At 45.9% G+C, this 17,688-nt stretch overlaps 1 protein-coding gene across 5 annotated transcripts in view; it reads left to right on the top strand.

The window, feature by feature from the left end:
* Positions 1–17,125, top strand: part of LOC124015503 (junction plakoglobin-like) — a 92,675-nt gene extending 75,550 nt beyond the window's left edge. For 4 of the 5 annotated variants that reach the window (XM_046330745.1, XM_046330748.1, XM_046330747.1 and 1 more), the window contains 10 exons: positions 5,047–5,191; positions 5,333–5,436; positions 6,122–6,460; positions 10,126–10,278; positions 11,384–11,503; positions 11,678–11,828; positions 12,911–13,032; positions 13,784–13,826; positions 15,679–15,845; positions 15,938–15,999. In XM_046330745.1, coding sequence (XP_046186701.1) covers positions 5,047–5,191; positions 5,333–5,436; positions 6,122–6,460; positions 10,126–10,278; positions 11,384–11,503; positions 11,678–11,828; positions 12,911–13,032; positions 13,784–13,826; positions 15,679–15,815 — 1,314 coding nt within the window. In that variant the 3' untranslated portion in view covers positions 15,816–15,845; positions 15,938–15,999. Of the gene's footprint in view, positions 1–5,046; positions 5,192–5,332; positions 5,437–6,121; positions 6,461–10,125; positions 10,279–11,383; positions 11,504–11,677; positions 11,829–12,910; positions 13,033–13,783; positions 13,827–15,678; positions 15,846–15,937 lie in introns of all 5 variants that reach the window. The other variant, XM_046330746.1, reaches the window with a different exon arrangement.
* Positions 17,126–17,688: the final 563 nt, after the last annotated feature.

Genomic DNA, 17,688 nt, shown 5'->3' with positions numbered 1-17,688 from the left:
GAGCCATCATATTTGGCATAGTGGTATTGGCACAGACTACCTGCATCTTCACTGCAGCCAGGGTTGTGTGTGTGTGTGTGTGTGTGTGTGTGTGTGTGTGTGTGTGTGTGTGTGTGTGTGTGTGTGTGTGTGTGTGTGTGTGTGTGTGTGTGTGTGTGTGTGTGTGTGTGTGTGTGTGTGTGTGTGTGTGTGTGTGTGTGTGTGTGTGTGTGTGTGTGTGTGTGTGTGTGTGTGTGTGTTGTGGTGGTGGTTAATTTCTTTACTGTCAATTGAGGAGAGGCAAACTTATCATTTAAGTCAGAGTTATACTTCATCTAAATCTTCATTCACCTATTAGTAACAGAGCAGGTCAATACAACACACACTTATAAAGTGAATCGATTGAGTGCTCTACGTTAATGATGACTGATCGACGAATCACCCTCGCATGATTCGTTGAGAGCCCCGGGACAAAGGTACAAAGGTCTTTTATAGCCAAGATACACCTCCGTCAGTCTACATGACAAACAAAAGATGTATGGAATGGGCCGCAAGGTGAAGATTTGAATGAAAGATACTTAGAATTCACGGCAGACAGTATCTGAATGTGTAGTGACCAGGGTCTGGCCCTGGAGTAATCTCTCCCTGGTACCTTATAGAACAGAAACATTAACTCATGATCTGGAATGCGGTATCACCCAAAGACATCGTAAATCTTCCAGAGAGGCCCATCCTCAGTAGAACACACACAGATGAGAGTTCTAACAACCCGTTATTCTGTTGCATTAAACAACCCTTTGATGCAATTACAGCATTATAGCATAATCTAGCAATTTTGCTCTCACAGTGTGTGTGTGTGTGTGTGTGTGTGTGTGTGTGTGTGTGTGTGTGTGTGTGTGTGTGTGTGTGTGTGTGTGTGTGTGTGTGTGTGTGTGTGTGTGTGTGTGTGTGTGTGTGTGTGTGGTGTGTGGGTGTGGGTGTGTGTGTGTAGTTGCAGGTCTGGATTATGCGTGGTCCCTTTTAGTGCCACCTGCAGCTGCACTGCAGGAGAGCAAGGGTGTATATGCACATGATGTGTGTGTGTACATGCACACACACAAGCACTCACACACTGTACATGTCCTTACCACTGGCTGCTTGCAGCTGCATTGGTGCAGCAAATGTAAAACCCTGTATGGGGTTAGTAATGTACCCTCTATTACATCAGTAATATACTGAACATTAAGTAAAAAGAATTGAATTAAATTAAATACACACACTGCTTTTATTACTCTAACAATCATACGCGAGACAATTCATAATGCAATGTGATGTAATGTCCAAACTCTGTAATGATATTTCATTGTACATGCCAGTGTGTTTTCATTGTTATTCCTCTCAGCTTATCATCTTAGCTAACGGGGGCCCTGAGGGGCTGGTCTTCATCATGAGGAACTATAATTATGAGAAACTGCTGTGGACCACCAGCCGTGTGCTCAAAGTTCTCTCATTGTGCCCTAGCAACAAGCCTGCCATAGTGGAAGCTTGTGTGTGTGTGTGTGTGTGTGTGTGTGTGTGTGTGTGTGTGTGTGTGTGTGTGTGTGTGTGTGTGTGTGTGTGTGTGTGTGTGTGTGTGTGTGTGTGTGTGTGTGTGTGTGTGTGTGTGTGTGTGTGTGTGTGTGTGTGTGTGTGTGTGTGTGTGTGTGTGTGTGTGTGTGTGTGTGTGTGTGTGTGTGCGCGTGTGCGTGTGTGTGTGTGTTGTGGTGGTTAATGTCTTTACTGTCAATTGAGGAGAGACAAACTTATCATACGTGTCAGAGTTATACTTCATCTAAATCTTTATTCACTTATTACTAAGAGAGCAGGTCAATACAACACACACATACAAAGTGAATCGATTGAGTACTCTACGTTAATGATGACTGGTCGACGAATCACCCTCAGATGATTCATTGAGAGCCCCGAGGCAAAGGTACAAAGGTATTTTATAGCCAAGATACACCCCCTTCAGTCTACATGACAAACAACAGATGTATGGAATGGGTCACAAGGTGAAGATTTGTATGAAAGATACTTAGTATTCACAGCAGACAGTATCTGATTGTGTAGAGACCAGGGTCTGGCCCTGGAGTCATCTCTCCCTGCTACCTTATAGAACAGAAACATTAACTCATGATCTGGAATGCGGTATCACCCAAAGACATCGTAAATCTTCCAGAGGCCCATCCTCAGTGGAACACACACAGATGAGAGTTCTAACAACCCGTTATTCTGTTGCATTAAACAACCCTTTGATGCAATTACAGCATTATAGCATAATCTTTCAATTTTTCTCTCACTCTCACAGTGTGTGTGTGTGTGTGTGCGTGCGTGTGTGCGTGTGTGCGTGTGTGCGTGTGTGTGTGTGTGTGTGTGTGTGTGTGTGTGTGTGTGTGTGTGTGTGTGTGTGTGTGTGTGTGTGTGTGTGTGTGTGTGTGTGTGTGTTGTGGTGGTGGTTAATTTCTTTACTGTCAATTGAGGAGAGGCAAACTTATCATTTAAGTCAGAGTTATACTTCATCTAAATCTTCATTCACCTATTAGTAACAGAGCAGGTCAATACAACACACACTTATAAAGTGAATCGATTGAGTGCTCTACGTTAATGATGACTGATCGACGAATCACCCTCGCATGATTCGTTGAGAGCCCCGGGACAAAGGTACAAAGGTCTTTTATAGCCAAGATACACCTCCGTCAGTCTACATGACAAACAAAAGATGTATGGAATGGGCCGCAAGGTGAAGATTTGAATGAAAGATACTTAGAATTCACGGCAGACAGTATCTGAATGTGTAGTGACCAGGGTCTGGCCCTGGAGTAATCTCTCCCTGGTACCTTATAGAACAGAAACATTAACTCATGATCTGGAATGCGGTATCACCCAAAGACATCGTAAATCTTCCAGAGGCCCATCCTCAGTAGAACACACACAGATGAGAGTTCTAACAACCCGTTATTCTGTTGCATTAAACAACCCTTTGATGCAATTACAGCATTATAGCATAATCTAGCAATTTTGCTCTCACAGTGTGTGTGTGTGTGTGTGTGTGTGTGTGTGTGTGTGTGTGTGTGTGTGTGTGTGTGTGTGTGTGTGTGTGTGTGTGTGTGTGTGTGTGTGTGTGTGTGTGTGTGTGTGTGTGTGTGTGTGTGTGGGTGTGGGTGTGTGTGTGTAGTTGCAGGTCTGGATTATGCGTGGTCCCTTTTAGTGCCACCTGCAGCTGCACTGCAGGAGAGCAAGGGTGTATATGCACATGATGTGTGTGTGTACATGCACACACACAAGCACTCACACACTGTACATGTCCTTACCACTGGCTGCTTGCAGCTGCATTGGTGCAGCAAATGTAAAACCCTGTATGGGGTTAGTAATGTACCCTCTATTACATCAGTAATATACTGAACATTAAGTAAAAAGAATTGAATTAAATTAAATACACACACTGCTTTTATTACTCTAACAATCATACGCGAGACAATTCATAATGCAATGTGATGTAATGTCCAAACTCTGTAATGATATTTCATTGTACATGCCAGTGTGTTTTCATTGTTATTCCTCTCAGCTTATCATCTTAGCTAACGGGGGCCCTGAGGGGCTGGTCTTCATCATGAGGAACTATAATTATGAGAAACTGCTGTGGACCACCAGCCGTGTGCTCAAAGTTCTCTCATTGTGCCCTAGCAACAAGCCTGCCATAGTGGAAGCTTGTGTGTGTGTGTGTGTGTGTGTGTGTGTGTGTGTGTGTGTGTGTGTGTGTGTGTGTGTGTGTGTGTGTGTGTGTGTGTGTGTGTGTGTGTGTGTGTGTGTGTGTGTGTGTGTGTGTGTGTGTGTGTGTGTGTGTGTGTGTGTGTGTGTGCGCGTGTGTGCGCGTGTGCGTGTGTGTGTGTGTTGTGGTGGTTAATGTCTTTACTGTCAATTGAGGAGAGACAAACTTATCATACGTGTCAGAGTTATACTTCATCTAAATCTTTATTCACTTATTACTAAGAGAGCAGGTCAATACAACACACACATACAAAGTGAATCGATTGAGTACTCTACGTTAATGATGACTGGTCGACGAATCACCCTCAGATGATTCATTGAGAGCCCCGAGGCAAAGGTACAAAGGTATTTTATAGCCAAGATACACCCCTTCAGTCTACATGACAAACAACAGATGTATGGAATGGGTCACAAGGTGAAGATTTGTATGAAAGATACTTAGTATTCACAGCAGACAGTATCTGATTGTGTAGAGACCAGGGTCTGGCCCTGGAGTCATCTCTCCCTGCTACCTTATAGAACAGAAACATTAACTCATGATCTGGAATGCGGTATCACCCAAAGACATCGTAAATCTTCCAGAGGCCCATCCTCAGTGGAACACACACAGATGAGAGTTCTAACAACCCGTTATTCTGTTGCATTAAACAACCCTTTGATGCAATTACAGCATTATAGCATAATCTTTCAATTTTTCTCTCACTCTCACAGTGTGTGTGTGTGTGCGTGCGTGTGTGCGTGTGTGCGTGTGTGCGTGTGTGTGTGTGTGTGTGTGTGTGTGTGTGTGTGTGTGTGTGTGTGTGTGTGTGTGTGTGTGTGTGTGTGTGTGTGTGTGTGTGTGTGTGTGTGTGTGTGTGTGTGTGTGTGTGTGTGTGTGTGTGTGTGTGTGTGTGTGGTTGCAGGTCTGGATTATGCGTGGTCCCTTTTAGTGCCACCTGCAGCAACACTGCAGGAGAGCAAGGGTGTATATGCACGTGATGTGTGTGTGTGTACATGCACGCACACAAGCACTCACACACTGTACATGTCCTCAACACTGGCTGCTTGCAGCTGCATTGGTGCAGCAAATGTAAAACCCTGTATGGGGTTAGTAATGTACCCTCTATTACATCGGTAATATACTGAACATTGTAAATAGAATTAAATTAAATACACACACTGCTATTATTACCCTAACAATCATATGCGAGACCATTCATAATGCAATGTAATGTAATGTCGAAACTCTGTAATGATATTTCATTGTACATGACAGTGTGTTTTAATTGTTATTCCTCTCAGCTTATCATCTTAGCTAACGGGGGTCCTGAGGGGCTGGTCTTCATCATGAGGAACTATAATTATGAGAAACTGCTGTGGACCACCAGCCGTGTGCTCAAAGTTCTCTCAGTGTGCCCTAGCAACAAGCCTGCCATAGTGGAAGCTGGTGAGTGTGTGTGTGTGTGTGTTTTGGGGGAGGATGTGTGTTATGTGTGTGTTAGTACATATGTGTGTGTCTGTATGTGTGTTTGTTATCTCATCCTTACCATAAAAGAGCCATTTAACCTCCCCTCTCTCATCCTTCCAGGGGGCATGCAAGCCCTGGGACAGCACCTGACTGGCTCCAGCCAGCGCCTCACACAGAACTGCCTCTGGACCCTGAGGAATCTGTCTGATGCTGCCACTAAACAGGTAGGAGTTCAGGAGTCCATTTTGAATCCGCAGAGACCGTACCATAGAGTAATACAGAGATAGTACAGAGTTTATAAAGACCAATGACTATATATATTAATGAACAAAGCCATCGATCACGTGACAGTATCTATTCTTATGTGAAGACTCTATAGCACATTGAAACCAAATTAAGTCGGTTAAGATTGCGCCTCATGGAGATGTAACATGCACAGTTTGAGCTAATTCAGGAAGTGACGTTGCAGGCTAGCTCAGTGCTGCCCGCTTTCATTGAGTAATTCAAGTTGAAGGCCGACCAGGGTACGGCAGGCTGCCATTCGCAAACTAATTTTAAAATAATTGGTTCAAGGACATACTGTACATCTTGTGTATGAGAAAAACAGTTATTGGTACCATGATTGTCTTCATAACACTTATTTATTTTTATGAAGACGGACCACGAAGATCGACATTTTTCCATTTTATATAATGGGAGATCCTGTTTTCTCCCGCAATCGGCCTCGAACTGCTGTGGCTTCAATGAGGCAGTCGTTCTCCCCTGTTAAAGACAGTACCATCGAGTTCCACAGAGACAGTAACATACAGTAGTTGGAGTTCTACAGTAAAACATATAATGAACAAACAAAGACAAATATGGAATTCTCAATCCCCAATCTTCCTACCTCCCCTCGTTCTCTGTCTGTAGGAGGGTCTGGACGGCCTGCTGCAGGTGTTAGTGGGACAGCTGGGTTCGGACGATGTCAACATGCTGACGTGCGCCACGGGGATCCTGTCCAACCTCACCTGCAACAACTCCCGCAACAAGACCCTGGTCACACAGTTTGGCGGCGTCGAGGCGCTCATCCACGCCGTGCTGCGGGCCGGAGAAAAGGAGGACGTGGCCGAGCCCGCCGTCTGCGCCCTGCGCCACTTGACGTCACGCCACCAGGACGCCGAGCTTGCCCAGAATGCTGTGAGGCTGCATTATGGTATTCCTGCCATTGTCAAGCTGCTGGGGCAGCCCCACTACTGGCCTGTGGTGAAGGTGAGAGGGGAGATAGTTGGTTGGGGAGGGAGTGGGGAAGAGCTGAGAAAAAGGGTATACTGTTTTTTTTGTCTTGCTCGTTGTTTTGTCTGGCTGGAAGCTCCATTACGGTTGAAGTTGAAGGTGAGGGGTTGAAGGATCAAAGAGTTTGCAGGTTGGTTGTGGTTGTTTTGTCTGGCCAGTTGATCTTATGTTTGTTGTTTTGTCTGGCTTGAGTTTTCGGTTGTTTTGTTTGGTTGGCTGCTTTGTCTTTGTGGTTCTTTTGTTTACCTAAATAACTGGTTGTGGTACATCCGATCTGTCTATGTGTCTATATCCAGCAGCTGCAGTCCGCCTTTAATGATTCCTGATTTAACGGGCGCTTGAGTGAGGTTAAAATCATTATGTACAGCCACCACTCATTGTCCCCTTCTTTGCAATGTATGATGCGCTCTACATATGAATGCATTTTCTTTGAGGCTTTAATTGGAAACAACATGGCTGTATTATATAGGGCTCTTTTTAATTTGCATTGCGGATTTTCAACTTTACAGCGTGATTGAATGTTCCCGCTTTAGTGGAGACTTTGTTCATAGTGAACACTGCATATGTCGGGCCAATTGGAAACGACCTTAACTTAACATTTATATCTGCGGAATCCGTAACACTTCAGCATTAGAGATTGAATAGAGCCCTTCATTTAGCTGGAAGTGTCGTTTGAAAATTGTGGTACTTTAATGAAGAATTACTTTTAAATTAAAGCAGGTCAGAGGGGATGTTTTGGAGAGAGTGAGACCTGCATAGGGGATGAAGTTGTTCACGATGCTAGATGTAGTGCAGGCAGGGTTCTGGGCTGTACCCCGAGGCAGGGCACAGGACGTGCCTCCCATAATCCTGCTGGGACAACACCCGCTGGCTCCTACTGTCACCTCTCTGGCTTTTTGTTTTTGTTTTGGAGAAAATGAGGGAGGGAGGGAGGGAGGGAGGGAGGGAGGGAGGGAGGGAGGGAGGGAGGGAGGGAGGGAGGGAGGGAGGGAGGGAGGGAGGGAGGGAGGGAGGGAGGGAGGGAAAATACACAAAGATTAAGTAAGATAGAAATGGCTAACTTGTTGAGAGAGATAGAGAGATGCTCACATGCAGCGAGTGTAGTATGCTTCACACAACAATGTCACTGTGAAACAAGGATAGCATCATCTGGGATTTGCAAGGCCGTCGCTGTCATTTCTTCTTTTTTTTGCAATGAAAAAAAAATTGGTTGGATTTTTCCAAAGTGGCTACCTTGGGAATTTATATCAATGTGTTATTGTTTCATCAGGGAATAATGCACACCCATCTTTGACAGCAGGTGGATTTAAGGATGGCAAGTTATTTACATTGTCAACTTGCCAGAATAATCAAACAAAATAAATCATGCTAAAATGTCAGCCTAGTATGAGGGTAAACCAATATCTAACATTATTAGCTATGCTATTGATATACAGTAGATATACTAAGAGGATAGTAGGCATAACAGTAATATCAATAGTAATACAGTATAGCAATAGTTTGATACCAGTAATAGTAATATCAATGGTACATTGTCATTGTTTTAAAAATACCACCTACCAATTCATGTCACCTTTGCTTTATGATTGGTCGTTTTCCTCTCTTATGATCTAGACAGTCAACTAGTATGATAAGGAAGGTTCGTTTCCCTTCCCCCTCCAACCCCATGCTTCAGTGTCTGATCGCTGATTGGTTTCGAGATGCTCCTCTAATTCGCTCCGAGCAAGCAGCATCCGTGAAGCATGCTTGAATTCATGCCAATCGGAACAGAACCCTTCAATGGTCGAGTGTGCTTGTGTGTCTTGCTGTCCTGCTCTGTTCCCATGGGCACTGGTCCACAAGAATGGCCCTTTATTTTTACCCCGATGTGCACTAGCCTCTCTGTGTGTCATGGTTGTCTCCCAATAGTCCATCGAGGTGTTCTTTCCTTGTGTCCTTTCCTTCAATTCTGATCTGAAAGTATTTGATGAGTGAGTGAACGCACTATGGTAGGCAGCTATCTAGTCTTTTCTACCTGTCATTGGTCTTTAAGGACAGAGGAAAGTAATCCATTTAAGAGTAGTTGTACTCTCTGTGTGTGTGCATGTAGGCCTATGCCTGTACACTTGACAAGTGGCCATGTGTATCTTCATGACTCCAGTGACACATCTCCCCCATCTGTAGCACCAGGTAAACATTGACGTCTCATCCTCTACTCCAACTGAAAGAAAGGTGTTTTTTAAGACCTATCGGCAGCCAGCTATCCTTGTATTGGCACCTTGTTCCCGATTCCTTGACCATGTATACAACTCTTCCCATTTGGGGGATATTAGGCTTTTTGAGTTCATTAGCTCTGATTGACTAGTACTTAGTTCCCACACAAAGAACATGAATGACACGCACACTCTGCTCTCTCCCACACACACACAAACACACACACACAGCTCTCTCTCTCCCTCACACGCACACACACACACACACGCACGCACGCACACATATACACACACAGCTCTCTCCCTCACACACACTGCTCTCTCCATAACACACACACACTCCTCTTTCTCTGCCTCCTTCTGCTCTATGTCAGCCAGAAGGTCGCTCTGCACCAAGCTGTGCCTAATCACTCATTTACGCCTTCTGAATTCAAATCTCATACTGTGGCGGAGTGTGTGTGTGTGTGTGTGTGTGTGTGTGTGTGTGTGTGTGTGTGTGTGTGTGTGTGTGTGTGTGTGTGTGTGTGTGTGTGTGTGTGTGTGTGTGTGTGTGTGTGTGTGTGTGTGTGTGTGTGTGTGTGTGTGTGTGTGTCCAAACCCATATGGATAAGCAGAGAGGGCCATATAAATATTTACCTGGGAATGCTGGAATGCACTCGTGTGTATATTCATCTGTGACTGCGTACACATACATGTCTGTGCCTAAGCGGGATTTAATAATTCATTTACAGTCTGAATGAGCCAATCGTTCCGACCTCTCCCTCTCTCTCAGTGCGGTACGGAGGCAGACGCTGTGAGCCATGCCTGAATTTTCCTCCTGATCTGCACTCCTCATTGACAGACAGCAGGGAATGTGTGTGTACTCGTGTGTGTGTGTGTGTGTGTGTGTGTATGTGTGGAGAATTAGGCAACCCGATCTCCATCACAGCACATGCCAGTGGAGGATTCTCAATCCAGCCGGAGCTCTTTTAATAAAGGGGATGTTGTTATTTTATGATGCGAAATGAATGATGCGATTTTTAAAAGGGGACTTTATATAAGATGTTATTGGCCCCTGTTGGGGCTAGGGGTCGGGGTATGTGAAATGGGAGGAAACATGAGAGGACAGGGCAGGGTTATGGTAAGCCAGACCATCATTTCAGGAGATGGCATCTCACGTTCTGCTAAATGTGACTGCAGTTACATTGCCGCAGCGTGCATCGGCTTGCACAGTCGCACATATAGGTGTATATCTTAGGGTACGCATGCGTTCTTTCACATGAGCGTCACACTGCCGTGCCAAGTCCTTAATAGATGTGTACTGTATGCTTTCATACATGCACTCTCATAGTCATGCAGTATATCATGCATTTGTGGACAAGGTGTTGTAGCAGTAAAAGAGATTATATTGATGCTTTTTCCCCATACAGCTACGTTCAACCCCCCCCCCCCCCCCTCTCTTTCCCATAGGCCACGGTCGGTCTGATCCGTAACCTGGCGCTGTGCCCAGTCAATCAGGCCCCACTGAGGGATGCTGGAGCCATCCCCCGATTGGTCAACCTGCTGCTGAAGGCTCACCAGGACACCCAGAGACACGCCTCCAGTTCTCAGCAGACGTACCAGGTCGGCCACGATGCCATTCAACACATAAGACTCACTGTCACAGGAATGACACTGTCATAATCCAGAATGATAGAAGTTATGTCGCCTTCACCACAAATATGCAAGTCACTCACAGTCACAGCACTTGCACAGAGGGAGTCGCCTCCGTTGCAACTCACATACCACGGATGAATCCACTCCATTACACGCTAGCCATATCACACAATCACCTCAGCCGAATACAGAATTCAAACACACTGAAGCACTCGAGGCACCATTCTTTCAGCACTCCTGCACATCAAATCACACAAATTCCAAGACTGCATTGTCTGTGTTTGAAACCGTTCCTCACGCTGTACAACAAGTAGGTTGCATTTCAGACTCAGTAAAGGGCTGCAATGCGTCACACAGGGGTCCCAGCAGGATAGTCCAGTGGTCAACACCATGCCACGGCGCCAGCACACGCCCCCCCATTCCAGGCCTCTCCAACCCAGTGTAGGCCAGTTGGCCGCTCGGGAGACCCAGTGGCAGAGATCCATTTCAGTCCACTGGCCCACTTTGAACTCTGAGCTGCACAACAATACTCACACGTATAGACAGAGAGCTGTGGCTTGAGGGAAAATAAGAAATGTAGGTTAAGTTTGTGAGAGACGACCGGGGAGTTTTTCACTGATTCTCAGCAGAAGGTTGCAGACATATGCTCCCACCTGTTTCGGGTTTTCACCTGTCAGCTTTTTCCAGCAAACCAAAAAGGATTACTAAGCACAACAGGCCCATTCCCCTTGCTCTTTGTCTGTAAATGGTTTACTTAAACGTGAGGCAGGATACATGCACACACATACACACCAATACACCGTCTCAAGTCTATTAATCATTTTACAGGGTTTTGACGCCATTGGGATTAAGGTCTTCTCTGAGTGTCAAAGTGAATGGCGCCCAGCTGTTGTATTGTTAAGATTGTCAAACCAGCTTACATGAAGTAGATCAGACACACAACACACACACACATACTGTTAAGTGCTGAAAACAAACCCATACATCAATGTATCATCCCACAGAGGATTCCACAAAGTTACACATACTACACACACACACTTCCTAAATCTCTTCCCCGCTCTCTTCCCAGGATGGTGTTCGTATGGAGGAGATAGTGGAGGGCTGTACAGGAGCCCTGCACATCCTGGCCAGAGACCCCGTCAACAGGGGAGAGATCGCCAGCATGCAGACCATCCCACTCTTTGTACAGGTTAATGTCTAATAAACCATACTCTCAGTTGCTGTTGTATGGGCTTGTGTGTGAGAGAGAGAGAGAGAACGTGGGAAAGAGAGTGAAAATAAGCGAGTGTGTGTACTTGTGAGTTTTTGGTGTATTCTAGCAGATGTGTCTGAGCTCTCCCTTCCTCTCACCATCCGTCCGTAGCTGTTGTACTCGTACGTGGAGAACGTGAAGCGTGTGTCTGCGGGGGTGCTGTGTGAGTTGGCCCTGGACAAGCAGTCTGCGGAGATGATCGACGCAGAGGGAGCCTCCGCCCCGCTCATGGAGCTGCTGCACTCCAGCAACGAGGGCATCGGTCAGTCTCTTCATAAACAGCAGCTTGCGCTTTAGTGGATATTATGTAGCACTTGGACTTTCAACAAACAATCAAATATATCTTGTTTACAGACTTGGGCTTTCAAAACAGTGCCGTATACTGTACATACAAATATACACGCACGCACACACACGTTACACTCCTACACTCTTAGAGGAGAAAGGTGCTATCTAGAACCTGAAAGGGTTCTTCACCTGTCCCCATAGGAAAACCCTTTGTAGAACCTTTTTTGGTACCGGGTAGAACCCGTTTGGATCCAGGTAGAACCCTTTTGAAATCCATGTAGAACCCTTTCCACCCTTTCCAGAGGGTTCTAGGTGGAACCCAAAAGGGTTCTACCTGGAACCAAAAAGGGTTCTACTATGGGCACAACCCATAGTGTACGCACAAGTCTTCAGAAACAAACACACCGTAAGCCACACTTTCTTTATTTTATCTCTCTCTCTCTCTCTCTCTCTCTCTCTCTCTCTCTCTCTCTCTCTCTCTCTCTCTCTCTCTCTCTCTCTCTCTCTCTCTCATTCTCTCTCTCTCTCTCTCTCTCTCTCTCTCTCTCTCTCTCTCTCTCTCTCTCTCATTCTCTCTCTATCATTCTCTCTCTCTCATTCTCTCTCTCTCTCTCTCTCTCTCATTCTCTCTCTCTCATTCTCTCTCTCTCTCTCTCTCTCTCTCTCTCTCTCTCTCTCTCTCTCTCTCTCTCTCTCTCTCTCTCTCTCTCTCTCTCTCTCAAGCATATGCACACAGACCTCTTACAAACAAATATGACCTCTTTCTCTATCTCCCCCTGGGCTCTCTCCATCTCCTTTTAATAATGTGTGCTGACTAATCAAACATGACTCTCTGTCTCTTTAAATCTCTCTATATCTCTGCCTCCCACCTCTCTCTGCCCATCTCACTTTCTCAATGTTTCTCAATGTACCCCATTAGCATTTTGAGTACTCATCATAACTGTCGTAGCATAGAGGCCATGACAAACAACCTCTTGATATCTCTTCCTTCTTCTCTCCCGCCCTCTTTCCCCCACTCCCTCTTTCCATGTCTCTCCCCACACCTCTCCCTCACAGCCACCTATGCGGCAGCCGTTCTCTTCCGTATCTCGGAGGACAAGAGTTCCGACTACAGGAAGCGTGTGTCCGTGGAGCTCACCCACTCACTGTTCAAACACGACCCTGCGGCCTGGGAGATGGTAAGCCTCTGCCTCTGACGCCGCCTATAGTCTGGGAGCGACCAGTACAAGGATCAGTAGTGGCTGGCCCTGTTTGAACACCTTTAAGGTTAATCTCAGTTGTCTATAGGGGATTGACTGGCCTCCACCCTGGCATTGCTTTGAACCAATCCAATATTTCTCAGGTCAGTCATTGCTTCAGGGAAGAACTGTAGCAAAATCAAAATACACGCCACACTACGACACAATCGATACCACTCAGTAATCAATCTGTGTGTTTACCTTCCATGCTTGCATTACTATAAGAATGAATCGCCGACAACTAACTGTATCTAGTGTTTGAACATGATTTCAAAACCGGCATGTCTAATGCGCTAAGTATCTCCGAGCCCCACACTTCGCCACAGGCTCCCAAAGCTCATTGGATAATTACCACTATCGAGGCTCACCGATTGGATTAGTGGCGGATCTGGCCCAGGTGTGAATCAATCACATCGAGCCGGGAACCTGCTGACTCATCAGGTTGTCAAGGGGAAAGGAGACAGGGAGGCCCAAAGCAGACAGGTATACTGTTTACACTACATCCGCCATGAGGAAGTATCGACCTCCAAAGGGATAGATTTAATGACTGAGCATCGTGGGCACCAGGTGTAAAGTCAACGTCTGCCTCTGTCGTTTTTTTTTTGAAGGGGATCGGTGAAAGTATTGTGTTTTGAAGCTAGAATGGTACAGATTTACATGAATATTTCTCAATCTCTCTCTTTCTCTCCAGGCCCACAATGCTGTACCCATGCAAGCTGCATACTTGGCGGATGGTGAGTGTGAACCAGTCCTATCTTACAGTACAATACACCAATGTACACCACTATTGTATACTATGCTAGATTATAAACCAGGTGGTTCAAGCCCTGAATGCTGATTGACTGAAAGCCGTGGTATATCAGACTGTATACCATGGGTATAACAACTATTTACTATTTACTGGTCTAATTGTGTTGGTAACCAGTATATAATAGCACCTTGGGGGTTTTGCGGTATATGGCCAACACACCGCGGCTAATGTCTGACAGCCCTTCGCCATGGTGCATCAGCCACATACCACACCTCCTCAGGCCTTAATGCTTAATTATACTACTGCAATGAACATCTTACATTACACTACTGCGTTTCACCCCCCCAAAAAAGGCAAGAGCGAGTTAGATTGCAGACCAGAAGAGAGAGAGGCAGAGATGGATTGACACACACGGATTGAAATGGATTGACAAGCACACACACACACACCAGCGTCAGACCGCATTTAGGTTAAGTGCCACTTGATTGGTTTCCTGTTAGTGGCTGTGACGAGTGACAGTGGACTGTGTGTGCCAGAGGGTGTTCATTAAGTCAACGCGCAAGCAATGTCACAGCAAAGTCTGCCCTCATCTCACTAGTCACGCACACACACAAACACTTACTTGAACATGAGTGGAAGACAATTTAAAAAACAAATAATTGAGTTTCTCTCTCATATACACGCGTACACTTACACACACAGTAATGAGCATCAGAGAGGAGGGAAACGAGAGACACGTGTCTATAAAAAGCCGGAGCCAGGTCTTGTCCTTTTCCCCTGAGCAGTCCATCAGACCCCAGGGAGTGTGGGGGACCCCTGGTGTTTATACAATGTACTCGGCCCCCCGGCCACACTGCGGAGAGTGTGGGTGTGTGTGCGTGCGTGCATTCATGTCCGTTCATGTGTGTGTGTGTTTCTCTCTGATGTGTCTGCTCCCTCCATGCCCTGGAGAGGGGGGTAAGGGAGGGAGGAGGGGTGCTGTCATCTGGGATGGAATTAAATTCACAGAGGTATCTATCTATTTCCCCTCTGGTCACATTTCCATGTCATTTACATTTCCATTAACTGGCCATCTATCATCGTCAAGCGATCTCCCGCACTCTATCCCGCTCTCTCTCTCTCACACACACACACACACACACACGCTGCCGAGTTGACACACACTCTCTCTTTTCCACTGCTCGGCTAATGCTCCCTCCCGCCTTCCTGTGATTGCGTAACACTCCTCTACAGAAAACACCGGCACTCTCTCTATCTGGTGAATTTATCTTTTGTTTTTTCCCCCTAGCTCTATCGGTCACTACTTTATCTCTTTGCAGTCATACGGCATCTTTCTCCAGCTAAGCTTCAGGCCTCTGTCACATGTCCTAGTTGTGAATCTCCACTCTGTCTTCCTCTCCTCTCGTCCATCCCTCTCTCTGCATACAGTAAATCCTCCTCGTCTCAATATCTTTAATTATAATTCTGAACTCTATCCCTCCTATATCCCCCAGTGTGTGTGTGTGCGTGCGTGCGCGTGTGTGGTACATTAGTCACCATCCGTCCTTTCGCTGCTGCCGCTTTATCCATATTGCAGTGCTCACATTATTAAACAGGGTATGAAATAGCATTAATAGAATAGAGGTGAAGGTGAAGAGATTGTTATTCCTGCTCTTCTATCCATCTGTCACAGGAAAACGCCTGCTGATGGGAGCAAAGCCCCTTTCTGACTGCCTGTCTAATAATTTGGATGCCTGCACACCGTCTGTCAGTGTCAATCCACCAGATGAGCTTGCCTCTCTGTTGGCCTGTGAATTCTATATTTCTCTCATCTCTCTCGCCCTCCTTCCCCTCAGAGCTGGATGGAGGCTACCCCCCCTACGGCTACTCTGACCTGGGCGTGGACGGGATGCCACTGGAAGCGGAGATGCATGAGCAGTACATGCCTGAGATGGCCTACGATCCCCGACAGGCCTACCCAGAGCCACTCTAACACACAGTGCAAGGTCAGTGATATGGCAAGGTCAGTGAATACCTCAACATACCATAATTGCAACATTTTAAGACACGCATGAAACATGACTTATGTCTAAATAACTGCCTCTTCCATTGAAGGCACAAAATGGAAGGAGTGAAATTGGCATGAACACCATGGAGGGACAGCTGAACGAGGATTTCACAAAGGGAAACTCCTATTTCATGGGGAGACATTGGCCAATCAGGGGCTGTTGTCAGAAAACACAAGAAAAATTTAAGAAAAAAATAAAAAAAAATAATTTAGTGTTCCTCAAAATGAAAAGTTGCTTTGTTACAGTTAATGTGGCGGGAAATTGAACTTTAACTTTCAGATGCTGTGTTGGTTTTAGGCGTTTCCTTGCATATTTACCTTGCACATTTTTTTTACATTTTCGTCATGCGTACAATTTACATGGCGGTATGCAGAGCCACATACAGTAGTCCTTGACAATAACCAGTAACATTGAGTTCAGACAATAAATCCTATTCACCACGTAATGAGTGCTCAGGCCCAGCAGTGCTGTCTACCCCCCCCCCCCCCCCCCCAGTCCAGTTCATGATCCAGACTGCTGCTGGGCTTGAGGTTCCGAGACAAGCACCCCCCAAGGTTTGTCCACAGCCACTCTCTCCCAGTCGAGTGGTCTCCCAAGCATACTGGACCACAACTTCAGCTGGTGCGGTTGGTGCACCCTCTGTTCCTGTGGACCGGTCTTGCTCACCAAAAGATATGCATCGTGGACTAATACATTGTGCTTCAACATAGAAATGTGTGTACGATCCAAAAAACGTCATGTCTGGCAGTCCCGCACCCTTTTACAGCTACTACAACTGATGTTTCCACAAAGTATGTGCGTTGTTATGGAAGATGTTTTTGATTTTGTCTTGTTTCCTGGGGGTTTGGGGGAGGCGGGGAGGAAGATTGGGAGTGTGTTTTACTGAGGTAAGAGGCAGGGGGTGTATGCCAAAGAGATTTATTTTGTGACGATGATAATCATATAGCTTTCTGTTTATTTTCTATTTTGATTGGGTGGGGGGGTTGTGTGGGGGGGGAGCAGTAATCGTGATCCTGTTGTTTGTAGAGTGTGTGTTCCATAGCGACCCCGCTGCACATTCCTACCTACCAAACGATAGAAAAGGCAAAGAAAAACGAGGGATGATCGAAGGATGATGTTGATAAGAGAGGAGTGTACCATATGAATGAAGGGGAAATGAACACTATGAATATGCATTTTTACAGAACATTTTTAGTTTGAAACTTTTTTCCAAATAAACAAACTATATTAACTAGCCTGTCTCCTGTGTATTTGTGTGGCTAATTGGATCTTATTTAGCCTTGAGGTCATTATTGCTTTCACCCACTGTCAGTCAAGCAAGGCCCGAACTCCAGCCTTTGAAACCACTGCAGCCTGGCTGTGAAGAATCGAAAGGAAACTCTGTCTCACAGCGCCCCCATGTGTCCCTAAGAGGCAGGAAATCTGCCCTCGCAGTACCACATTCGGGTTTCAAATAGTAATAACAGCCCAACGCTTATGATGAATATGGTGATAACTAACCCCTATTCATCTGTGCATGTAACAGAGGGAGATCGTACCGGATAAACTCACCCACAGCTTGAAACGGCGCCATTGAATCGGATCCGGGTTACGGCTCCAATGTAACCGCCATTACTGTGCGTCACATGTGCCAAGTGAGCCATAAAAAAAGAGAGAAGTATGAAATAAAGTGTATAAAGAGAAGGTAGAGATTCAGCATTGATTATAGGGATAGGATTTCTGGGATAACATAAGAGAACGGAGGCAGCCAGTGGTTGTGTGTCTGTCTCCCGACTTCATACAGTATACGCCTACTGC

The sequence above is a fragment of the Oncorhynchus gorbuscha genome, linkage group LG26 (assembly GCF_021184085.1).
Source record: "Oncorhynchus gorbuscha isolate QuinsamMale2020 ecotype Even-year linkage group LG26, OgorEven_v1.0, whole genome shotgun sequence".
NCBI classification, from domain to species: Eukaryota; Metazoa; Chordata; class Actinopteri; order Salmoniformes; family Salmonidae; genus Oncorhynchus; species Oncorhynchus gorbuscha.
The sequence above is the reverse complement of the archived record's forward strand: the minus strand, read 5'-3'. Positions and strand labels throughout refer to the sequence as shown.